Source organism: Bos taurus, chromosome 1, assembly GCF_002263795.3.
Source record: "Bos taurus isolate L1 Dominette 01449 registration number 42190680 breed Hereford chromosome 1, ARS-UCD2.0, whole genome shotgun sequence".
Classification (NCBI taxonomy): Eukaryota; Metazoa; Chordata; class Mammalia; order Artiodactyla; family Bovidae; genus Bos; species Bos taurus.
The window spans coordinates 125,336,429-125,362,650 of NC_037328.1; the positions used below are offsets into that span (position 1 = coordinate 125,336,429).

The following is a 26,222-nucleotide window of genomic DNA, read 5'->3' on the forward strand; positions in this document are numbered from 1 at the left end:
ATACCCAGGTCTACTGCACCCAGAGCCCCTGACCCTGCAGCAGTCCACTGCTGACCCCTACCTCTTCAGGAGACACTCAAACACAGTTGTCTCAGTCTCTGTGGCGTCTCTGGGTCCTGATTTCACCCCTCCTACCATCTTGCTGGGGCTTCTCCTTTGCCCTTGGATGTGGGGTATCCCCTCAAAGTTGTTCCATCGCCGCACAGCCACCACTCCAGTGCCTACCATCTTGCTGGGGCTTCTCTGCCCTTGGATGTGGGGTATCTCTTCACACCACGCAGCCACCGCTCCAGTGCCACACAGTTGCAGCACCACTCTGTGAATCAAGACAAATTGGAAGTGATCGAACGGGAGGTGGCAAGAGTGAACATTGGTGTTTTAGGAATCAGCAAACTAAAATGGACAGGAATGGGTGAATTTAACTCAGATGACCATTATATCTACTACTGTGGGCAAGAATCCCTTAGAAGAAAGGAAGTAGCCATCATAGTCAACAAAAGAGTCTGAAATGCAGTACTTGGATGCAATCTCAAAAATGACAAAATGATCTCTGCTCATTTCCAAGGCAAACTGTTCAATATCACAGTAATCCAAGTCTATTCCCTGACCAGTAATGCTGAAGAAGCCGAAGTTGAACGGTTCTATAAAGACCTATAAGACCTTATAGAACTAACACCCACCCCCCCCCCCCCCCGCTAAAAAAAAAGATGCCCTTTTCATTATAGGGGACTGGAATGCAAAAGTAGGAAGTCAAGAGATACCTGAAGTAACAGGCAAATTTGGCCTTGGGGTATAGAATGAAGCAGGGCAAACGCTAGTAAAGTTTGGCAAAGAGAACACACTGATCATAGCAAACACATCTTCCAACAACACAAGAGAAGACTCTACACATGGACATCACCAAATGTCAATACCAAAATCAGATTGATTATATTCTTTGCAGTCAAAGATGAAGAAGCTCTATACAGCAAAAATAAGACTGGAAGCTGACTGTGGCTCAGATCATGAAACTCTTATTGCCAAATTCAGACTTAAATTGAAGAAAGTAAGGAAAACCACTAGACCATTCAGGTATGACCTAAATCAAATCCCTTACGATTATACAGTGGAAGTAACAAGTAGATTCAAGGGATTAGATCTGATAGACAGAGTGCCTGAAGAACTATGGATGGAGGTTTGTAACATTATACAGGAGACAAGTGATCAAGACCATCCCCAAGAAAAAGAAAGGCAAAATGGCTGTGTGAGGAGGCCTTACAAATAGCTGTGAAAACAAGAGAAGCAAAAAGCAAAGGAGAAAAGGAAAGATATACCCATTTGAATGCAGAGTTCCAAAGAATAGCAAGGAAAGATAAGAAAGCCTTCCTCAGTGATCAGTGCAAAGAAATAGAGGAAAACAATACAATGGGAAAGACTAGAGATCGCTTCAAGAATATTAGAGATACCAGGGGGACATTTCATGAAAAGATGGGTACAATAAAGGACAGAAATGGTACAGACCTAACAGAAGCAGAAGATATTAAGAAGAGGTGGCAAGAATACACAGAAGAACTATACAAAAAAGATCTTCATGACCCAGATAATCACGATGGTATGATCACTCACCTAGAGCCAGACATCCTGGAATGCGAAGTCAAGTGGGCCTTAGGAAGCATCATTACGAACAAAGCTAGTGGAGGTGATGAAATTCCAGTTGAGCTATTTCAAATCCTGAAAGATGATGCTGTGAAAGTGGTACACTCAATATGCCAGCAAATTTGGAAAACTCAGCAGTGGCCACAGGACTGGAAAAACTCAGTTTTCATTCCGATTCCAAAGAACAGCAATTCCAAAGCATTCTCAAACTACCGTACAATTGCACTCATGTCACATGCTATAAAGTAATGCTCAAAATTCTCCAAGCCAGACTTCAATAGTATGTGAACCATGAACTTCTAGATGTTCAAGCTGGATTTAGGAAAGGCAGAGGAACCAGAGATCAAATTGCCAACATCCATTGGATCATCAAAAAAGCAAGAGAGTTCCAGAAAAACATCTACTTTTGCTTTATTGACTATGCCAAAGCCTTTGACTGTGTGGATCACAATAAACTGTGGAAAATTCTGAAAGAGATGGGAATACCAGACCACCTGACCTGCCTCCAGAGAAATTTGTATGCAGGTCAAGAAGCAAGAGTTAGAACTAGACATGGAACAACAGACTGATTCCAAATAGGAAAAGGAGTACGTCAAAGCTATATATTGTCACTCGCTTATTTAACTTATATGCAGAGTACATCATGTGAAATGCTGGGCTGAAAGAAGCACAAGCTGGAATCAAGATTGCCGGGAGAAATATCAATAACCTCAGATATGCAGATGAAACCACCCTTATGGCAGACAGTGAAGAGGAACTAAAGAGCCTCTTGATGAAAGTGAAAGAAGAGAGTGAAAAAGTTGGCTTAAAGCTCAACATTCAGAAAACTAAGATCATGGCATCTGGTCCCATCACTTCATGGCAAATAAGATGGAGAAACAATGGAACCAGTGACAGACTTTATTTTCTTGGGCTCCAAATTCACTGCAGATGGTAACTGCAGCCATGAAATTAAAAGATGTTTGCTCCTTGGAAGAAAACCTATGACCAACCTAGACAGCACATTAAAAAGCAGAGATGTTACTTTGCCAACAAATGTCAGTCTAGTCAAAGCTATGGTTTTTCCAGTGGTCATGTATGGATGTGAGAGTTGGACTCTAAAGAAAGCTGAGCACTGAAGAATTGATGATTTTGAACTGGGTGTTGGAGAAGACTCTTGAGTGTCCCTTGGACTGCAAGGAGATCAAACCAGGAAATTCTAAAGGAAATCAAGGACTGAAGCTGAAGCTGAAGCTGAAGCTCCAAAACTTTGGCCCCCTGATGCGAAGAACTGACTCATTTGAAAAGACCCTGGTGCTGGGAAAGATTGAAGGTGGGAGGAGGAGGGGATGACAGAGGATGACATGGTTGGATGGCATCACTGATTCAATTGACATGAGTTTGAGTAAGCTCTGGGAGTTGGTGATGGACAGGGAGACCTTGCATGCTGTAGTCCACAGGGTCACAAAGAGTCGGACACGACTGAGCGACTGAACTGACTGACATTTCTACACTTCATCTAAACCAACCTAATCAGTTTATTCATGACATTGCATTATATCTTACTTGAGAGTCTCAAGAGGAAGGTAACTCTAACAACTTAATTTTCATTAAACTAGGCGAAAAGGAAGGACATGCTGATTCAAATTCTGATGCAGGAAAGGGAATTTAAGCAGCAATAAAGAAGGAAGACAATCATCTTCTTCACAAGAAGTCAGTACTTCTCCTGGATTTGGTAGCCTCAGGCAGATAATTTGATAACAGTTGTCAGTGGAGAAGGAATCACCGTTTGGCATGAAATGCATCTGAGTATAATTAATTTCTCATTAATAAATGTATTGAATTTTGTTGAACCACCTCTGAAGCCAAAGATGTAAGATTCTATTGGGAGACTCTTGGGTCTGCAAAAGGATCAGGTCTACCTTTTTCTGTGTGCTTAGGTCACAAGAAACCACTGCCCCAATTCTTGTGTGTTTTAAAGCACAAGTCATGTGTTCAAAGAGAACTCATCAAGGCTCACATTTCTGGATGACACCTGTTTTCACGTTTGCCTTGGTAGGTCGGCTTCCTTCATTTTGCACCCAGAAGAGTCTCCATTTGGTATGACATTGCATTCTGATAGAAAAATAATGTTTTGATTATCCAGAAAATTTAGTAGCAGCCAAGGACAGATATGCTACTTCCTGCCAGATAACAGGCAAAACATCTACCCTTCAAACAAAAACATTTTCTTAAGCCTTTGGGAAGGACTGGAGAACAGTTGACTGTATAAGTTCTTCAGTTTCAATATCCCTTTGGGCTTTTTTTTTTTTTGCTGGTTTGCTATTAAGTAGACATACAAAGAAAGAATTAAAGAAATATACAGATGCTTTAAAGGTATCACTTCACCTGTAAAGATTACTTAAGGGAAGAACTTACCTATTGGGATCACCACATAAAACTAACCTTTTAGTGATGCACAAATTTGCCTACAGTTTACTGGGGGTGGTCAGGGAGAGAGGGGGCAACCCAGGAGGTTTAGAAACAGGTTCTAATACAGGTCCTACCACTTACTAGCCATGTGTAAGGACATGTAGCTTAACCTTCCTCAATGTCCTCAATTTCTCCTTGTAATATGTAGATAACATTATCTCTCCTGTGGGGCTATTGCTGTCATCCGCTCCTAAGTCATGTCCCACTCTTTGCAACCTCATGGACTGCAGCACGCCAGGCTTCCCTGTCCTTCACTATCTCCTCAAGTTTCCTCAAACTCGTGGGGCTATTGTAACGATTACAAATAACATATACAAAATGCTGATCACAGTTCTGGCTTGCAAGAGGCCTTCAATAAATGGCAGCTATTAGCATTGCAATGTGGAAAGCACAAAGTCCAAGAGAATGTTAACACAGAACATTTTGCAGGAGCAGACCACCTATGCTTTCTAAATTCAGTATTTAAGACTCTAAAATTATGTTGGCTTTGCACGGACTGATCACTCAACTGACCAACAAACTGCCTTTGTGTATCTTGCTGGTTTATTTTGTTATGGTTAGAAGAGAAAGGTTTTTTTTTTTTTTTTTTCTGTCATCATTTTGGTAATTTATTGAGTTCTTTTTTTAAATCCAGAAGTTTGAAGGCAGGGCATTTTAAAAGTAAATAATTTAATAGAAGCAATGTTCTCTTTCCTGTCCAGTGTCACCTACACAGACTGGTTGGTGCCAGGGCCTAAACTGTCAGGCAGTTCTAGGGCAGAAGATGGCAGAGGCACTTGTCCAGTTCCCTGAGACTTTCCATTTCATTACAGTCCCCAAATTCTGGCATCAGGCCTGTGGGGATTATCATCCTCTTCCTGTGATGAAGCTACCTAGGGCCTCACTATCACATCCCATATGCATCCGTGGTGCTGTAATCTCTAATTATGCAATGACCTCCTCCTGATAATGTTTCATTAGCATTAAGTGATAAAGCAGGTTTTTCACATACAAAACCATGGATTTTGCTATTTCTCAGAACAAAATTTTTAAGAGTCTCTCTCTCTCTAACACACACACACACACACACACACACACACACACGATGGGTATGACTGCAGCACAGTCCTCTATTGTTTTCATCTAAATGCCATTCTCCTCTCCTATCACTCACTCATTTCTGTTTCCATTTGGATGCTTTCTAATAAAAGCCCTAAAGCATTTTTTTTTAAATTGGGTTTTCCAAAAAGGTCGGGATAGGTTTGAATAAAAATCTAGTGAATAGATTTAATCCAGAGGAGACAGTGAGGTATAATTCTGCCCTTTTTCTCAAAGACTTGGTGATTTCTATATCCCCTTAGTCCCACTTAAGTAAAGTTCAACACTAGCCGGTAGCATACTCAGTAAGTGGTGGGTAGGATGATAATGCAAGAGAGCTGACCAAAGAAATACAACAACAGGCAAAAAACTGGAGAAAGAGACAGACAGACAAAGAAAGAGCTCCCTTCCATAAAAGGAGCAAGTGGAATTATTCAAAAGCAGCCTTCACCACCTGCCACTTGCCCTTCAAATTAAGAGGAGCCCCACCTCCTGCACCTTGTACCAGTTCCTCTTTCTGACCCACACTGGCTACCAGTTTCTTCCCTTACAAACAGTATGAACAATTCACTAGTTTTTAACCCATCTCAGAAACAGACAGCTGCAACCCAAATGCATTTTGTTACCAGCATGTTACTTATTTCACAACTAAGCCATCAAGGCACATTTCTCTCCCAATTCCGTTTCTCCCGTGGGTTCTCATGACATATAAATAAAGACATTGGGTCTTTTGGAGATCTTGCCCTGGGTGCAGTAAACAAAGCCTGGGAGCTGTTGTGTCTCACACATTCTGATAGACCTGTGGAGAGTCAAGCCCTGGTGGTGGTGGTGATAGTAAGTTCAGGCATGTGACTTTGGATGTTTTGAATCAATGAAATTGACATAAGCTAGACCATGAACCGGAACCGGAGAAGGCAATGGCACCCCACTCCAGTACTGTTGCCTGGAAAATCCCATGGATGGAGGAGCCTGGTAGGCTGCAGTCCATGGGGTCGCTAAGAGTCAGACACAACTGAGCGACTTCACTTTCACTTTCCACTTTCATGCCTTGGAGAAGGAAATGGCAACCCACTCCAGTGTTCTTGCCTGGAGAATCCCATGGACGGAGAAGCCTGGTAGGTTGCAGTCCATGGGGTCTCACAGAGTTGGACACGACTGAAGCGACTTAGCAGCAGCAGCAGCAGACCATGAACAGAGAGGATTGATTCAAGCCATGGTTAATTTATGCTTCACGGTGTTATCTGCTATACTTCCTCTGTCATTTATTCCCCTGTAAATACAACTCTCAAAACCTCACCTCTCTCTGCAGAGATACTTAGATGTCATTATTTACTCATGTTCTCCCATTGCCTGCTAGCCCACAGCAGCCATGTAAGATCCCTACCAGAGCAGAGAGTGTGCAAAAGGCCATGGCTTAAACACAGGGTTTCCCCCATGATCCCACTCCTATTCTCTGTGCCTTGCTCGGGTTAGCTGATTCTCTGATCTTACCTTCTGCAGTTACTGTTGGCCTCAGTTTCTGACCACTCCCTCCTTGGTCTGCCATTAGTATTTGCGTATCCCCACTGCAGTGATGTGTTACCTTTTTGAGGTCATGGACTAAATGGAGAAGATGTATGAAAGTTAAGGACTGTCCTTTCAGAAAAGTGCGAGCGTGCATTTATGCAGCTTCACAGCCATCCCTGGTCTCCTTTGATCATTAATTCTCTGGCTGCGTTGATTGTTGTTTATATATTCACTGTGGCTTGCTCACCTGATTCTAACTTGAAGGATTGCACTGACCTGTCTCCACCCCAATCCTCAACTGAGTCTTCCAGCCTACATTTCCCCCAGTTTCTGAGCTTTTGTCTACTTGAAGTGAAAGTAAGTGTATGTTGCTCAGTCATGTCTGACTCTTTACGACCCCATGGACTGTAGCCCACCAGGTTCCTCTGTCCATGGAATTCTCCAGACAAGAATATTGGGGTGGGTTGCCATTTCCTTGTCTAGGGAATCTTCCCAACCCAACAATCAAACCCAAGTCTCCCACACTGCAGGCAGATTCTTCACTGTCTGAGCCACCAGGGAAGCCTGTTATCTTCTGACATGTGCAAAAACCATCTTCTTGAATCTTCAGACTGTTTCAGGGCCCAAGGTCCTAGCCCTAGGAGCTTCACAGCTGATCAATGACCTTGGTAAATGAAGTGTTCATCCTGGTGCTTGGCATCTGACTCCAAGTCTTAGCAACTACCTTTATTACATGGGTGGGATAGACCTATTAATTACCTGAGTTAGAAATCTCTCAATTTGTACAAGTTGTATTGGCTTAGAGATTCAAATATACTATAAAGTCTACATCCTTGTCCCAGACAAAGCTGTGTCCTGAAGATGCAGTATCAGAGATGACTCTACTGTGGAACATTGCATTCTGCAATATATACTTTACAGCAACTGCTACACACATAAAATGTAATTTAAAGGCATTATGTGAAAGGAAAACCCTCTTTGGTAAGATTTATTGGTCCACAGCTCCCATGCCTCAAACACAAAATCAAAATCTGTAGAGGAGAGGCAACTGCTTTGGTAAAATGCATTAGTTTAAGAAGATAACTGTGCTTTGCCTCGAAAGATAAATTTGTGCTCAAGTGAAATTATCTGCAACTCTAAAACGATGGATGCAGATTCTCAATTAAGTTGCGATTTGGGATGCAGATGCTCACTTAATTGCTAATAAATAGAAGAACAGGAGAAGGATCTGGGGATATGAGTTGATCAGTGCAAATATTTTCTAGGAGTTGGCTTGTCACCAGGTGAAACTCCATCAGGCTGTCTCAGAAAGCTCTTTACAATCTGAGTGAGTTTGTTATACACAGGAATGAAAGGTGCCCAGATTAGGAAAGCTTTTCATAGGACCTTATCTATGAAAAGTCCTTTGACCCAACCAGAGGCAGCTAGCATTTCATTCAGCCCCTCATCTCTGTCCTCAGCACACATTTTTGAAGCACTGCAGGCTCCAATGCAAGAAAGTGCCTGTTTTTGAATTCTTTTCATCTCTATGTGGCTTGCAGTGAGCTGTGGATTGATGATTGCCATGAAAGCAAATGCCATAGGTTTCATGACTTTTCCTTGATTGTTGCTGATCAGCAATTCCACACAACTTTATTAGATACTTTCTATTCATGATTTTTTTTTTTTCCTGCTTTACATATAGCAATGAGGTAAAGAATCTGCCTTCAATACAGGAAACACAGGTTGAGTCCCTGGGTTGGGAAGATCCCCTGGAGGAGGAAATGGCAACCCACTCGGGTATTCTTGCCAGGAAAATTCTATGGCCAGAGGAGCCTGATAGGCTACAGTCCATGGGTCACAAAGATTCGGACACGACTGAGTGGCTAACAGACTTAGCAATGAGATTTCTGTGGTATGTCTACCTTGGCTACTAGAAGCTCAGCTCTGTTGGATTTGCAAGACAACCATGGATCTTTTGGTCTTAACTATTGTTAGCAATTTACATGCATCTCCTTCTTTGATACTATCCCAGAAATCTTCTGCTTTACAAGCCTCATTAAGAAAAAGATGAATTCAGCATTTGATCTAACTCTAAATGTATTACTCATTCCACCTCAAAAGAGTCTTGAAATGTTCTGACACATTAATTGGAATTCTAAATGTGCTATATTTTTAGAAATAAAGTTCAGTTTTTATTGACTTCTTTTGAGAAAATGGTGAAAAACAGAGTAATCACTCTAACAATAATATTAATACAAATAACAGTAACAACAGTTAATAACAGCTATCATTTATGGAGTGCTTTCTATGTTCTTAGTAGAAGCACTGTACGTATATTAACCCAATGAATCTCCACTCTGTGAAACTGAGCTGAGTGCCTACCATTCCAGGAAGAGTTACTTGGGGCAACTAATTTACCATCCCTGAGTCTGTTTATGCCCAAAATGCAAATACATGCTTCATTAGATTGTTAGAAGGATTAAATGAGGTGAAATACACAGTTACTTAATTTCTCTAAGGGGCTTCCCTTGTAACTCAGTTGGTAAAGAATCTGCCTACAATGCAGGAGACCTGGATTCAATCCCTGGGTTGGGAAGATCCCCTGGAGAAGGTCATGGCAACCCACTCCAATATTCTCGCCTGGAGAATCCCATGGACAGAAGAGCCTGGCAGGCTACAGTCCATGGGGTCGCAAGAGTCAGACATGACTTAATGACTAAACCACCACCACAATTTCTCTAAGCCATAGTTTCCTCATCTATAAAATGCAAATCAAAATAGCACCAACTTCAGGGAGTCACAGTGAGTGTTAAATGAGATAATGTTTATTAAAATGTTTAACCAGCACTTGACACGTAGTGAATGCTCCATGGTGGAAAAAAAAAGCAGGGAATAATAAGCATTTTGAGTGCTCAGTCAAGGTTGGAACACCTGACCCCCTTCTCCATTTCAGCCTTGGGGATTAATATTTGGTCTTTCTTGTGCATATTAATCATTATATTTTAATTTTAACTAGCTTTCCATCTTTAGTGACTATTAACCTACTTTTCCATCTTTTTCTATCTATTATGACTATAAGTTTCACACATCAGAGTACTCTTTGGAGCTAAGGTTTCATTAGTGAGGATTAAAGCAACTAAAAGTTGGAAACGGGTTGAAGTTCACATCAGATCATGAGAATTAGTCCCTCTCTCTCTCTCTCTCTCTTTTTAAATAGGCTCACAGTAGTGGGATTCAAATTCTTGTCTCTGCTTTAGTAAAGGAAGAAAGAAAATGAAATAAGAAGAGTATTTGCAAGTGACTTTTATCTTTAAGACTATCTCAAATTCACTTTCCTCCCAATATTAGGTATAAGAAAAAATTTCTCAAAGCCTGCAGACTAATTCAATTCTGACAAGACTTTTCAGGCTAAATTGCAAAGTAATTTAAGATCTCCTTTCAAAGAAAATGCACATATAATTCATAACAAACCTCGTTTTACTCTTCTTCCCTTTTAACCAATTTTAAGCTCAGAGCTCTCTTCGTCACTTTAGAGTTGGAACTTAATGGACCAGAGCCACTTAGGAATCTGTCAAAGACTTTATTCCCTGCTGAAATTTGTAACTGTTCTTGATGTCATGATCAACCTGGCTCCAACCTAAATCATCAGCGTCTTCCTTGCATCTCCACTTACTGCCCCTTGCTTGCTGAATGCCCCTTGCTCAGCCATTTTCAGTGGCAGGATCTGGGTAGCACAGAAAACCAAGTCCCCTATCCCTCACCTGAGAGTTCTGGAAAATGCTGAAAATAGAGAGTCATTAATTCTGGGGGCGGGAAGTTCCTCAAGGCCATGTTATCCAACAGTCTAGTGTATGAATATTCTCCATAGCACCCTGACAGGTAATGGTTTCATTCTGTGTTTAAGCATCTCCAGTGACAGAGAACTTACCTTTTAAAGATCCCATTTCATTTTCCATCAGATCTAAGAGGAAATTTCTGAAATAGAATATAAAGCTGAAATCCTTCTCCCTCTGATGCTTTACTTGTAGACTTTATCTTTCCTTCTGGAAACATAAAGAATGAGGCCAGCTCACTGTACCTGTTTCTGCTAAATGCATCTATCATTTAAACTCTTCTCCTTCCTTACATCCTCTTCCCCACCATCCTACTCTTCCCCCTGTGATCTGCTGTGGTTTTTCAGGTTTCGTTCAGATGGTGGTATCCAGTCCAATGAAGAAAGGCCTGGTCTGCTGCAGCCGTGGGAGAGTACAGCGAGGTCATGCCCACTCCTGTCCAGCTTCCTCTACTCCTACGAACGCAGCCTTCACCCGGAATGCTCTATTACATGCTCCCCTACCCTGAACCCTCCATTAGATGCCCTTTCACCGTTAGAGGAAAATCTAAGTCCTAACAATGTCCTGGAAGCTTGCATAAGACCTGGTCCCAGCCCCATCTCAGCCTGTCTCCTACCACCCTTCCCTGGTCCATTTCCCTCTAGCCATACCGCCTCTGCTTCCGAGACTAGAAACCCCTCCCATCATCCTCATATAGGACTCCATTCAATAGTGCTTTTCAGAGAAGACTTTCCTGACCACCCTAACTAAACCAGCACCCTCATCACTATCTCTTCCATGCCTTCATGCTGCTTCCTTCTCTTTTCTGTCTCTGTCCTTAAGTCAAATATCTATTTGCTTAGCTATTTATTATGTGGTTTTCTTCCCTTGAATGTCAGGAACATGAGGTCAGAAGCTTTGCTGTATTTCCTGCTGTGTCTTTAGTGTCTAGAACAAAGTCTGCATGTAGTAGGTACTCAAGAAATATTTGTTGGTGGGAGGAATCTGCTAATTCAGTCTGAGATTGTATTATTCTGAGGGCAGCCACGATATACTAACTCATACTTCCCACAGAGTTCTCTTTCTCTTTTTTTCTGTTGTGCCAGATATCAAAATGGTATTCGTCGAGGATTTGGAAAATCACTCTTTGGAGTGAATTTGGATTCTTAGTCAGCAGTCATGAACCAAACAATCCCTTAGAAGCTGAAAGAGTTAATTAATGTGCCTCCCCAAACACAGCTCTTTGCCCTACAGGGTCTTTAGCCCTGGGGAAGGTAAAACCCTAGTTCTAACTCAAGCTCAGCACACTTCTGGCCAGAACCTCTTATTATTAAGAGGCAGCTCTTCTAACCTCCCAGGGTGCCTGGAATGCCCCCAATTCCTGAAGTCATTATGTTTTACAGCAGGTTCTCTTGACAGAGCTTCAGAGGCCTTTGGCAGAACATAAGCCAGAATAATGGGTGAGCAGATGCCAGGATGAATTCTGATGTGTACACACAATTCTTGGCCCCATAAAAATCAATTCCTTATTCATAATTAAGCAACTTCTTGAGAAAGGGCAGGTTGGTACAGTTATTAAAAGATAAATAATAGATAAGGATCCACTTGTTTCTTTTTAGGGGGACGATAAAAATTTTAAACGCAAAATAGCACTGTAATTAGTTTTTCTTCTACGCTGCTTCTTACCTGTGACACTCAGGGCCAACCAAACAGAGCACTTTTTACAAATTTCCATCACCCCTCTGTGTTGTAGTTCTCCTTAAAATGTATCCTTCAGAGCATAATAACAGGCAACTCTAGATAGCTGGGGAGAAAAGAAACTAGAAACACCCAGAATAAAGGTCACAAAATGTGTCAGCCTATGGGCTTTTTCCTGTTTTCCAAACTGGGTGTAAGGAGCAGAACTGAAAACACAAGTAGCTAAATGCATCCATTCTAAAAGAAGCAGCAGGGCTCCCCAGCAGTAAGAAACACGTACCTCCCAACAGGCTTCACTGGCAAAGAATTGGCCTTGTTTCCTCCAATTCCTACCCCATCTTCTTGGTCTCAAAAAACTGTATGAAAGGGGGCCTCCTTGGAGAGAGGGCAGTGTTTGAGGTGTGAAGCTGTTATCCCTCCCCATGAGGGAGCTTCCACTCCCCTAAGTCAAGTGGAAGGGACCCCATTAGAATCACCCAAACAGACGAGGGCTGCCTGCAAGAAGAAGACTTCCAGCTTATCCCCAGCGGAGGAAGCTGCAGAGAGCCTGAGGCCCTCTCAAAACAGAGCAGGGAAGGGAGTTCTTGGGTGTGGCTTCTTGGAGTAGAGATGCAGAACACAGGGACTGGCCTACAGATTGCTGAAGGAATCAGCTGGAACCCTCTGTGTCAGCACGGCTCCCTGGTTTGGTGTGTCTGGGGAGTGGGCAAGGTGAGCCCACCCAGAGCAGTGGTCCATGGTCCCTGGAGGGAGTTCAGTGCTGCCCCAAATAAGAGGACTACAGATCAAGAGAAAGGTGAAAGCCACTGATCTGTCCAAGTGGCCCCTAATCCAAGCCATAGAAAAGGGCTGGGAATGTGTATAACTGGCGGGGCAGAAGGAAAATTGAGTGGCCCCTGGCGGGGCGGGACGGGATTCTTAATAAAACGGAGGTGTCACTGTGAAAGTAGGGACCTCCAAGAAAGGGACCAAGCAGGAACAAGAGTGAGATCAGGGACCCTGTCCATGGTGGCCAAGCAAAAGGTGGACAGCTTGGCTCCCTGTCCTTCCTCCATGTCTCTGACACTAGGGGGCGCTGGTGCCCAAGTGGGAGTAAAGGGACATGTCTCTCCTCCCTTTCAAATCATCCTGCTCTCTGCTTTAGAATATTCTGCAGGGAGAAGAATCTTGCTTTGAAGATTTAGGTTTGAAGCTAGACAGCACTAAGTTTAGATAACTGAAAAGAATTGAATAATGGAATTTGACCAAGACATCATTAATAGAACTATATATCCAGCACAAAGAAGGATTCCATACAGTACAATGGGAAGCAGTGATTAGGAAAAAAAAAAAAAAATTCCTATATATGTCCCAACTAATCAAGAACTCTGTAATAAACTTGGGACAGTGGTTTAAATATTTTCTGTTAGGGATTAAAGATTTGGCAGAGAAAATGGAAGTGCCTTTGGTATATCTTTGGCTATGGTAATCATCTTCCCATTTTTTTCTTGATGACATTCATAGAAATTCTAAAAGGAATGCAATCTATTTGCTTAAAACTTTCCTTTTAAAATTTTAAAGTGGTATTGATTCATGTTAACAGGAGAAGTGAGACTGAACTGGGAGACACAGAAGTCAATTGTTCCAATCAGGCACTCAGGACCATGAGTGGCTTGTGGGAGCTGGGAGGGCCAATCAGAGGGACAGCGTCTTTATGAAAGAATGGCTGCCCGGGAGCTGGAGGTTGTTGAATAGTGTCTGTGAGTAATTATGGGGAAAATAATGTAGCAGTAGCAGTGCAGAGTAACAGGAGGGAGTGGTGATGGAGACTGGGTGGTCCTGAAAAGATTGTAAGAATCAGGAGAGATGACTCAATAGGATCCAGAGTGGGGAGATGCACAGCATTTTGGAAGGGGCCATTGGCAGCAGGGAGAGTGGTTCCATTTACAGACTGCTGTTCATATATGATCTCATCGTCACTCTCAGCATGATTGCAACACTTTTCCCCCTGCTTCCTCTTCTTCTTCTTTCTTCTCCTCCGTACCTCTTTCTCCTTCTTCCTCATCAGTGGCATTTATTGAGAACATACACCACATTCCATTATATACAAAACGATTTGTAAGATCAAATGATACCTGATACCCAGAGATTCTAGACCAGGGACTAGTCAGTGTGAGACAGTTAATGGCATCTCAGTTCTAATTTGCTTGAGGTAGTACTGATTGGACATCTAGTTTGGGTTACTTCTTTTAGAACTAAACCAATCTCTCAGTTCAATAGAAAGAGACAGAGGGAAAGAACAGACAATGAAGAAGGACAAGAAGAAGCAAAAGGAGAAAAAGGAGGAAGAGGACAGAGTAAAAGGAGGAGGAGGAAGGGTTATTTGAAGAAGGATGACTTACCTAAGAAATGCTTATCTAGTTTTGACTTTGTACCAGGTACCATTTCAAATGCTTTATAAACATTAATTGATTGAATTCTCATAGCAACCTTATGTGATAGGTATATTTATTATTACCATCATTTTATTATCATTTTTAATCATCATCATAGGAAACTGAAGGGCATATAGTCTAAGTAATTTGGTCAAGGTCACACAGCCAGTAAGTGGCAGAGCTAAGATTCTCACTCAGATCTCAGATTCAGGTACTATGCTCTTAACGCTACCTAAGCTGCCAGGGGGTTCCCTGTAGGAACGTTGGAAAGATGAAAAGATGGGCTGTTGAGAACACTGGAGTTTCAGTCGTGTCTGTGAACCTTAAATGATACAGTGAGCACTGTGATCCTTATTCATGTTGCTCTCTTCAAAGAAATGTAGGCTATTTCATCCATTTCAAAAATTTTGAATAAAAGATACGTACATTTATTTCTGAGACTGGATGCAATACACGATCATCAAACTAGTTTTTGCTGAATAATCTGTTCCTGAACAGAATGAATCAATAACCTGGCCTTATTTCCAATTTATAAGATGAATATTTAAACACCACTGTGTAGTTCTGGTCATGTTATTTTCAAGGATATTGGTTGTATCCAACTCAAATATTCTTTTCCAGAAATCTGCATATCACAGATCTACCTTCACCAGATTATGCTATAAACAGTGCATCTTCAGAGAGGTGTCCCATAGAGCAAGCACCACAAAATCCAGTTCTTCTTCCCCACCTCTTCCCAGTCTGATATTTGCCCCCACTAATTGTTCAAATGGCTCCCTTGGTGCACGGGAGGAGGGATTTACTTTTTAAGTCCAAAGTGCTGAAACCAGCAGTAGGGCTGGCTGGAACGTGATCATCCTTCCTCTGTCAGGTTGAGGTTGGAAAACTACACATGCTACCCAAACTCTTGGTTGTTTCTGAAAACACCCTCTGTAGCTGCTGCTGCATAATCTAGAGGCTTTGTGTTGCAGCTGAAAACTGGAGCCCAGAAAGATGCCTCCTTTGCCAGGGTGTCAAGACTGGAGGAATAATTTCCTAAAATCCAGGCAGTCAGAAGAAATTCAACATCCCTGGGCTATAAGGCCCCTTCTTTCTTGGCTTCATCCCTCACCAGAAGCCAGAGAGTTTTGCCTGCAGATTGTCCCCCGTGAAACCTGGGGAGATGTGACTCAAGCTCGGTGTACTGGCCTGTCCTTGTCCTGGAGCACATCGTTGTCCAGGCTGCTGAGGATGCTCCTTTCTTCCTTCATCCATGGAGCCAAGAGCTCCACACAAAACCAACTAGCATCACTTCTATGGCCATTTCCTCCCTGGAGACCCTTCCGTTCCCATGCAGAAGCAACTAGGTCCTCTGCAGCACAGTGTGCTGGGAGGGGAGCCGCACCCCATCAGCCCATGCCTGGAACCAAGGCCTGGTTCAGCCTGCGCACTCTGCTGTCTGTCACTGTGAGCCTGTGGAAGGTCTTAGCATAATGATGATGCAATTATGGTGGTGGTGATGATGATGGGCAGCATTCTTTGAGAGTCTTATTTTTTGTGCACATTATCAGCACTCAATGAATGGCCCTACAACCTATAAGACACATATATAAGAGTTTTGGGGTTTTTTTCCATCTCATTTATTTATTTGGTCTTGTAGCATGTGGGATCTTAGTTCCCTGACCAGAGATCGAACCTGTGCCCCCTGCAGTGGAAGTTCAGAGTCCTACCCACTGGGCACCCTAGGGAAGTCCATATATATATAGGTGTTTAAATATACTTCATATCCTTGCACATTTCTGGAGCACAAGTACTACTATGTCCATTTTATAGACTTTGAAACAGAACCTGAGTGATGAAGTAACTCACCCGAGGCCATACAGCCAAGAAGGATCAGATCTTTGAAGCTCAAGTTAAGAATCTCAAGTGTCCCCTTCAGGCTTGAATTGGTGACCTTAAAAGTAATCACAACAGGACAACATATTGTTGCTGTTCAGTCGCTCAGTCATGTCTGACTCTGCAACCCCATGGGCTGCAGCATGCCAGGCTTCCCTGTCCTTGACTATTTTCATTATATCTACATATCGTCACTGCCTAATAAAAATCTGTAGATGATGATTTATTTTAAAGATGACTCATTTTGGCAAGACTCCTCCCTTCCTGCATTTCTTCCTTTTTCCCCTCTGACTTCCAGTCAGCCTGCCCTCATTTCCTCAGACTTTGTATAGTCTGCCATGGGCCTGTGTCCTGGGCATACAAAGAACAAGACCCAGACCAGATCCCGCAAAGCTTAAGTGCTGGAGCAGAAGCCAGACACGAAAGCAGGTTGCCAGGAGAAGCCCTGTCTCTTGCTTGCTCATAGAATGGGAGAGGGGGTGCTGTTGCCCCACACAACATCCAGCATGTTCTGCACTCTGCCTGCATTTGTGAGGGCGCTACTCATGTCCCATCCGGGCGTGAAATGTAAGGCTCTGGTACCTGAACTCCAATTGCCTTACATCACAGCCACACTCACTCAACTATGCTGATGCGGGTTTAGGTTTTCCTTCTAACAAATCACTTTTTCAAGGTAGAAAGAAGAAATCTACATTTGGAACTTAGTGATCTTTATTTCCCTGACTCTTAGTTGCTGTATTTTATTTTTAAAAAGGCAAGGGGAGGAAAGATAAATATACGCGCCCTAATTACCTGGCAGAGATGCTATCAGATCAAACACATTTATAAGGCAGGCATAAGAGGACTAAGCATTATGTAAATGCGAGGGCTTTTTGTATATTCTTAACGTGGGGTTTAAAGTTTTGAGTGATGCCATCTACCTGCCTTTACCCTCCACCGGGGCTCATACACGTGCTCCCAGTCTCCTGACATAACTCTATGCTTCTACCTTTCTTGTTGTTTAGTCACATTTTGTTTCTTTTGCAACCCCATGTACTGTGTAGCCCAGCAGGCTCCTCTGCCCATGTGATTTCCCAGGCAAGAAGACTGGAGTGGGCTGCCATTTCCTCCTCCAGGGGATCTTCCAGACCCAGGGATTGAACCTGCATCTCCTGTATTGATGGGCAGATTCTTTACCATCTGAGCCACCTGGGATTCCACCCTCAATTCTCTGACTCCTTGTCTTTGCTACCACTCCAGTGGGAATGGCACTGGGAATGGCAACCCACGCCAGTATTCTTGCCTGGGAAATCCCATGGACAGAGCAGCATGGCAGGCTATAATCCATGAGATTGCAAAAGTCAGACATGACTGAGCAACTAACACTTCGGTTTTGCATTTGAATAAAAATGAGTTAGTTTAAAAACAAACATTACATAAATAATCATACAGAATATGGCCAAAAGATGTGATGGTGCTACTTCAAACTGGGGAAGCATCAGGACAAACAAAACTCTTCTGGGGAGTGTGAAGGTAGAGATGGGGGTGAAGAGATGCTTGTTCTAAGGATCAGATTTGCTGGAAGCAACCTTAGGAATTAATAGAATTATTTACAAAAGAGTGTGACTGTGCAAAAACCTGTGTTTCAAAGGCAGACTGCAACTGAAATGTTTTCTCGTCACTATCATTTCTTCATTGAAATGAAGAAATATGTTCAGATCAACTCACACACACACAGCTGTGGGCACTGAATTTCAGAATGGCCCTGGGTTTTATAGTCTTTCCCAGGACTGTCAGCCACAAAGGACCCAAATGTGGGTTTGCGTTTCCTTTTTTCCTGCAAAGCACAACACTTTACAAAAAGAAAAACACTTCAAAGGCAATCCCTTTCTCGCATACATTTCAGGGCTCCATTTGAGATCCGCATTTATCTTCCTTATCCAATTACGTGATCAAAGCAGAAGTGTTTGGCCTACTTTGGGGTTTAAAGACATCCAGGGAAAAACTAGAAACATTTAAAGCTACCTTTTTTATGCCACACATTTTCCTGGAGGAGAATTGGAATCCACTCTCCCTGCTCTCTCTTAACTCTCTCAGTCTCCAGACACAAAAAGTCAGGTCAGAGAGTTAAGATACTTTAATTGTCCAAGCCATAAAAGATTCAGTTACATCTCTGTAAACACCTGTCTAATCTCAAGTCAGTGTGTCTGGTATCCTCTTTGCTCTCTACAGGGCTACTAAGTTCCTTCCAGAAGCTGCTGAGAAACTCTTGATTTTGTCTGATTAGTTTTAAAGAACGTGTATTAAAAAAAAAAAAAAAAACCTGAAAAGGGACTTTATTAGTCTCCCCAACACTACTGGGTCTAGCATATCTGTCATGTTAATGCTACAAGATGGAGCTCATGTTTCCTAAAATAGGTCACACCTTGTCCTTTACATCAACACTGTAGGGTTTGAGGCCCTGGCTGAAAAAAATAGCAAATATGACGTCTTCAAAAATATTTCAGTGAACAAACCACCTATTGGTGGATTGATTTTTCTCTGTGGATATAAATCTGTTGTCAGCCCCCAGAATCGGGGCATAAAAGATGACCTCAGGCAGCTGCTGCCATTTGTTTCGGTGGGAAAATGAGGGTTTTTGTCTCTCCCCAGAGGTTAATCCTGTGATGCTCTGAATGTCGTCTGGGCTCTGTTTCTGAAGGGTTACACTGGAGAGGAGCAATGCTTTGTGGTTTATGACAAGATCACGGCAGAATATTTTGTGCACGCTGTGATTTGTATCGCCCATTTGTGCACAGGCCATAAAAGTGCACTTTTTATCAGGAACATTTGTGAATATATAACAGCACGAAGACATATGGCCACTAAATAATTCACAGTTATCTATCTCCTCAGCAGATTCCATACATACCTACCATGTTTTAATGCCTAGTTTGCTCAGAAACAATATTCTTTACGACCCTTCCAATATAAAAATGTTTACTGACTGGCAACAATATATGGATACCAGGGGATTGGGCTGTAAGGAAGGGGAAAGCTTTCTGCCTTCTCTCCTCTCCTTGTCCTCATCTGTTGCCACTGAATGCTTCCATCTGGCACCTAACCTCATAGGAGAAGGTGTCTTTCCCAAAATTGGATGCTAAATTCTGACTTCTGGTGTTTGGGCCATGAGATAGGAGTCCCTGACTAACCTTCACCCTCTTCTCTTTTCAGTTCTATATCCATTTACAGTCCCAAGGAGAATCCAAACACATTTGATGCTGCAGCATTTTTCCAGTCCGTGGGGAATTTCCTGGGGATCTTCGCCGGCTCGTTTGCCATGGGGTCTGCATATGCTGTTGTCACAGCACTGATATCCTTTGTCTGTGTGTGGGAAGCTGGGGACTGTTAAGAGCAGGCAACATCCTTGGGATGTTTCTGAGGACTAACAAACTCCAGACCACGAAATGGCTAGATGGTCTTGTTGAAGTGTAGTACAGCACCACTGGGGCCATCTTGATTCTGAAGCACAGGCTCATACCAGTGGAAGAGGGGCCCAGGCTCTTTTCCTGCCCAAGGCCAATTCTAGCACTGCTCATACTGTCTGATCCCAGGATATCAACAGTCTTAAAAAATTCCCACCTAAGAATACAGGTGGCCAGGGGGATATCAGGCTTGGCTATATTAAGATCAAGAAGAAGAAGTGAATATCCAAAGTCAAGAATAAAACAGGATTGACTCAAGAGTGACATAGTAAGTATTTTCTGCATCCTTTGTAAACTCATATCAATTGCTAGTTCAGAAGGTTGGCTAAATCAAGAATCACTGTGGGTTTAAACGACTATCCATAGCTATTTTATGAAAGAAGAACAGCAAGCAACTTAGAAATGATGCTTGCCATATCCAGGCAATTGTGTCATCCCACTCCCTCTTTTTCAGCACAGAGGTGGGAGGATGGATAGAGTTCCTAGAGAACTTGAGTCAGGGAAAGAAGCTTGTCTGGTGGTCTCCTCACTCACAGCAGTTACATGGGACAAAAAAGTCAGATTCTAGGAGGAACCAGAAGGCTAATGTCAAGTATGTGGGCTTAACAGAGTTCAGAGAGAGGAAGCAGGGCAAAGGATTAGAGATCTTGGGGGGAAAGGGAAGGACTAAAGGAGAACGGTGGAAGAGAGGTCAGGGATCAAGGCAAGTAAAGCAAAATGTTGGACTCTTTTTCCATGAGGACTGACCCAACAGTTCACTGAGCAACTGCTAAAAGGCTAGGTTCTACTAAAGCTTTCTCAGGTAAGTCAGAATATGAATAAAACATGGACCCTGCCTTCAACTAATGACAGGCTTGGAAAGACAAACTCTACAGAAAGAGTTGGATAGAAAGTGAGTGCTAAAGCTGCAGCCACCTTATTAAGGTTATAAAAATATAAGGATGAGGCCACCGTGTCTGGAAAAGTCCAACAGACTCTTGGCCAATCTGATGATTCTGGAAAATAACCTGAAAAGCAGGATTTACATGCGGGGGGGGCGGGGGGGGGGCGGACTTAGGCTTGACCTGAAAGATAGGTAAGATGCAGGAAAAGACCACATAGGTAGTTCACGAGAAGATCAGCATTCACAAAGGTCAGGGGTGGGCGGCACTGACATGACCTAGAGCAGTTGTCCCAGGGAGGACCTTAGAGCTCGGGCTGGTGCGCAGTGCAAAATGAGCAGACACAAGTGTGAAGGAGTTAGCTTGTGGAGTACCTTGGAGTGCCACTCAAAGGAGCCTGAGCATCTCTCTATAGTCTACAATATGCGATTCAAGTTTTCTCCAAGGATCATGACACACTGAAGGTCTTGTGTTTAAAACATAAATAAGGAACTGGTATGAAGAATGAATGAGAAGAGGAAGATTGAAATCAAAGAGAACTGTGATCATGACCTGTAGGAGAAAGTCAGAAAGGAGGTCAATGTAGAAGACCCTCTAGGACTCAGTGATTGGTTGGTTCTATGAGATAAACAAGAGGAGAAAATCAAAAGACCACCCCAAAGTTTTGTCCTGGAAACCCTGGAGAATGTCAACTCCATTGACAAAAATAAGTCAGAATATGTAGGATTGATTTCCAACAAAAAAGCAATGATTAACAATCTACCCAGTACTGGTGATATGTCAGGCCTCCTGACGTATCACCTCCTACTTGTTTTACATGTAATACCTCATTTAATCTTCACAATGGTCATATCACACAGATGCTGTTTTTCCTGGAAAAAAAAAAGCTTAGAAAGCATAAGCCCAAGGTCATGCAACTAGGAAGTAGACCCAAGGGCAAACCCAGGGAATGAAACCAAGAGACAGACCATGCCCAGACCACACTCTTGATCACTACTCCCCTTTTTTTTTTGCCTCATAATCATTAAGGGGAATTACAATGGAGGTTACATGTTGTTTGGTGTAGAGAAATAGTAATGATGATAGTTATGATAATGAAGAACTAAAGAGCCTCTTGATGAAAGTGAAAGAGGAGAGTGAAAAAGCTGGCTTAAAACTCAGCATTCAAAAAACAAAGATCATGGCATCTGGTCCCATGACTTCATGGGAAATAGATGGGGAAACAGTGGAAACAGTGTCGGTCTTTATTTTTTGGGGCTCCAAAATCACTGCAGATGGTGACTGCAGCCATGAAATTAAAAAGTGCTTGCTCCTTGGAAGAAAAGCTATGACCAACCTAGACAGCAAAAAAGGAGACATTACTTTGCCAACAAAGATCCATCTAGTCAAACTATGGTTTTTCCAGTACTCATAATGGATTTGAGAGCTGGACCATAAAGTAGGCTGAGCGCCAAAGAATTGATGCTTTTGAACTGTGGTGTTGGAGAAGACTCTTGAGAGTCCCTTGGGCTGCAAGGAGATCAAACCAGTCAATCCTAAAGGAAATTAGTCCTGAATATTCATTGGAAGAACTGATGCTGAAGTTTAAGCTCCAATACTTTGGCCACCTGATGCAACGAACTGACTCATTGGAAAAGACCCTGATGCTGGGAAAGACTGAAGGCAGGAGAAGAAGGGGATGAAAGGATGAGATGGTTTGATGGCATCACCGACTTGATACACATGAGTTTGAGCAAGCTCTGGGAGTTGGTGATGGATAGGGAAGCCTGGTGTGCTGCAGTCCATGCGGTCGCAAAGGGTCAGACACGACTGAGCAACTGAACTGAACTGAATAATAGTGAGAAGGTTAGATGGCATCACCAACTCAATGGACATGAGTCTGAGCAAACTTCGGGAGATAGTAAAGGACAGGGAAGCTTGGCATGCTGCAGTCCATGGGGTTGCAGGGAGTGAGACAAAACTTAGCAACTGAACAATAGTAATGATCACAACATTTTGTGAATGTCTAGCATGTGTCTTTATATATATCTCCTCATTTGAATTTACCCTATAAGACATATTATTATTATTCCTGCTTTACACATAAGGAGATTAAGTATTCATAGCTCACTCTGAGTCACACATGTCAGTCATAATGGGCATGATATTAATATCATCTTATATATGTTGAGAACCTTACCAAGTGCCACCCATTATCTTTTATATTTTGCATAGATTATCTCAGAGAGTTTTTATAAGAATCCTGGCAAGGAGATACTATTATTCTCTCAATTTTCAGCTGAAGAAACTGATGCATAATTTTAGACAACTTGTCCAAGGCCACACAGCTAGGATATTTTAGGGCGAGGACTTAAACCCAGGCTTTCATCCCCAGGGATGGCATGAAGCAGAAGAGCTGAGATTGGAACGTTTCTCTGCCTGATGTGCAGGAAATGTATGAACACATAAGTGAACAGATTTTGATAAGAGAAGGGAAAAAATTCCTGGAGACTGGAAGTCTGCCCTGACATTGGATCAGATCTGGGGAAAGGGGTGCTCCTCCTGATAAAAAATTGCTTCCATATCCTTACTGAATCTCTTTCCAGAAAAGAGGTTTCACAAAACAGATTCACTTAAATTACACTAATTGAAAAACTTACACATCCATTGTCACATGCCAGGCACTCTTCTATATACCTAGAAGGTAGATTGTACTACTTATGCCCATTTTCAGATATGGGAACCAAAGCACAGTGTGGCCAAGGTACACGTCTAAGCTGATACAATGAATATGAGCCCAGGTAGAGTTGCCTTTTAGAGGTCATGCTCCCAACCACGATATAATCCTGGTATTGTGTGCTTTCTAAGACTTTACAAAACATTTTTAATAATGTCATCTCATGTTACTCTTCACACTGTGGGGATCGGTATTATTCTTATGCCAGTTCACCTTGGATACAAATAAGGCTCAGAGAGGTTATCATACTGGTCAGAAATCATACAGCCAGTGACTGGCAAAGCCAGGACTCAAACCCAGATCTTGAACTCCAGAGGTCATGCTTTTTGCTCCCCTGCCTGGCTGCTAAACATCTCTTAAGATGGAATCTCTCTTAGATTTTTTTCCAGAAACATAAAATTGCAATGTAACATTTCCTTGTCTGTCAGGGCATTTTCTGCCTAATGGTGGATACAACTGCAGTTGTAGCCCTTTACCATCCATCACATACTCCTAATCATCTCCCCATAGCCCATTCTCTGCAAAGCTTAAATCACTGTGCCTTTGTTCTATTTGCAATTTATAGATGATTGGCCAAGTGTCATCTTGGCCAAAATGAACAACTGCCCGTCAAAGGGCATCTTGCTTGACTTAGAAATAATACACATTTTCCTCTATCCTACTTATGCAAAGAGAGCCTGGGCAGCTTCCCCATCACTGAACAAAAATGCTCCTCCTGATCCAGTTTCCATCCCTAAGAGAAGAAAAGGCTCTTCAAAGTGATCTGTCCATAGACCAGCATTCCCTGGGGAGCAGTGGCCTGGGAGGCCACTCCTGGGAGTGACCGGCTGGCAGCATCTCCATGAGACATGCTCTCCTTGACTTTATTTTTCCAGATCTGCCAGTCTCCTGAAGGGCACACCCAAAGGGTTGAGGCCAAATTTAAGGGGTTTTGTGTCTCCACTTAGCTGACTTCATCCTCTTAGTAAGACATCTTTTTTAGTCTCAAGACCACTTTGCGTTTTTACAGCAGTGTTCAGCCCCCAATGAAGCATGACTCATGCGGGCCTTCAAAGGGAGTCTCAGCAAGAGAAACAGTCAGGTCTGAGAATTGGTTCTCTCCTCTAAAACTATCACCACCAGAGTTTTCTCAGCCAAGAGGGAGATTCATTCATAAAAGAGTTGTTTCCCTTAACGCCTCTTTGTCACTTGACCAAATTCACCAAACTGTGCGAGTTCCCTATGCTGGAAACGGGCCTGTTTTTCCTCCTGTCTTGGAGCGCCTTTCTGTCTGCAGAGGCCGCTGGCCTAACAGGTCAGTGCTTCGTCCTGGGCAGCCCACCGGATGTGTGAATACCTGTGTTTCCCGCCCCTCACCAAGCCCCCCTCCCTGACCCTGCAGGAGGTGAAATGGATTGTGTCAGAATCAGCCTCTCCTGGGAGGAGAAAAAAAAAAAAAAATGCATCCATTATATGACAGCTCAATCCAATCGGAAGTCTCCAAAGTGCCGATTCCTCTTCTCTTTGCTGGTCAGGAAGGGGACGTTGAAATCTACGAATGACCAATGTACAGATGGTCCGTTTTACACACAGGAGTCTCCGCTCAGAGTGTGAAGGGACGCCCGGCTGCTTTGTGGGAATGAGTGCTGGCTTTCCACTGGCTGTTAACAGCGATGCCCACGTAGGCTGTCTCTCCGGGTGTGCGCCTCACCACACCCAACGATATTTTAAAATCTTTGCCTACGTTCGGTGGCACACCAGAAAACAAGGAGCTAACGCGGTGGTTTCGGTTCAGTGTCTCTTACCGTAGAAGGTCTATATGTAGAGTCCTCTGAGATGGAACGGTTGATGGAGAAAGAGGCAGTCCCTAAGGTCCCCCGGGAGGAGAGGGGAGGCCCGCGGGCGGGGGCCAGCAGCTTGCATCCCGTATCTGAATTCTGCAATTAGATTGCCTTTCTGCAATAGCGAGGGTTTACGCTTGGGTAGCTGCAACGATTGGGTGCTTTTCCATGTAGAAGAATCACCGTGGCTCTGAGCAAAATGTCAGAGCTATTTCTTTCCTTTGGCCTAGTCTCCTCCTTCTCCCGGGTTTGAGTCCTGGATCCCTTGCTGTTTGCCACATCTAAATTGATCAGATGGTGAGACCCCACCCCCTGAAAGCGCTAACTGGGAATAAGGTGTGCCTCCGGGGTACTCGCATTTTAATAGGTGGTTCTTTAAGTGTAAATAATAATGAAAGTTGATACAGAGAAAGCTTACAATGAGCCAGGTGCTGACTAACTGCCTTTCATGGATGTTTGGATTAATTTACAGAAAGACCCAACATTAGGGACTATAACCAGTTTACTTGGCCAAGAGCCAGTGGAGGAGCTGGGATTTCAGACTAGAAGCCTGGGCATCCAGAGCCTGGGCGCATGGGCACCAAGCACTGCGACCTTGAATGAAATTATATCTTTGGAATATGAGGCAGGCCTTCAAGAGGAGGAGGATATTTGGGGTCCCAGGGGCCTGCCTGGTCCCCTTGCTTCTAGGCTGGTTTGGGCTTTACTATGAAAGCCATGGCAGATCTTTTTTTGTAATGATAATCTGTTGCTCCAGGCATCTGACCCACCTTACTTCATAGCCACAGGGAACCAGGCTGTTGCCACAGGCTTTGATAATGTTTGTTGCTGATACAAACAGCCACCTGCCAGCTTTTATGACCCTAAAATCAAGACTACATTACCAGAGTCCACCCAACCAGACCATGTATC

The 26,222-nt window shown here is 43.0% G+C and overlaps 1 protein-coding gene across 2 annotated transcripts in view; it reads left to right on the forward strand.

The window, feature by feature from the left end:
* Window positions 1–26,222, forward strand: part of SLC9A9 (solute carrier family 9 member A9) — a 663,428-nt gene that overhangs the window by 293,271 nt on the left and 343,935 nt on the right. For both annotated transcript variants that reach the window (XM_059885432.1, NM_001076068.1), the window contains 2 exon segments: window positions 19,643–19,781; window positions 24,679–24,784. In XM_059885432.1, the coding sequence (XP_059741415.1) occupies window positions 19,643–19,781; window positions 24,679–24,784 (245 nt within the window).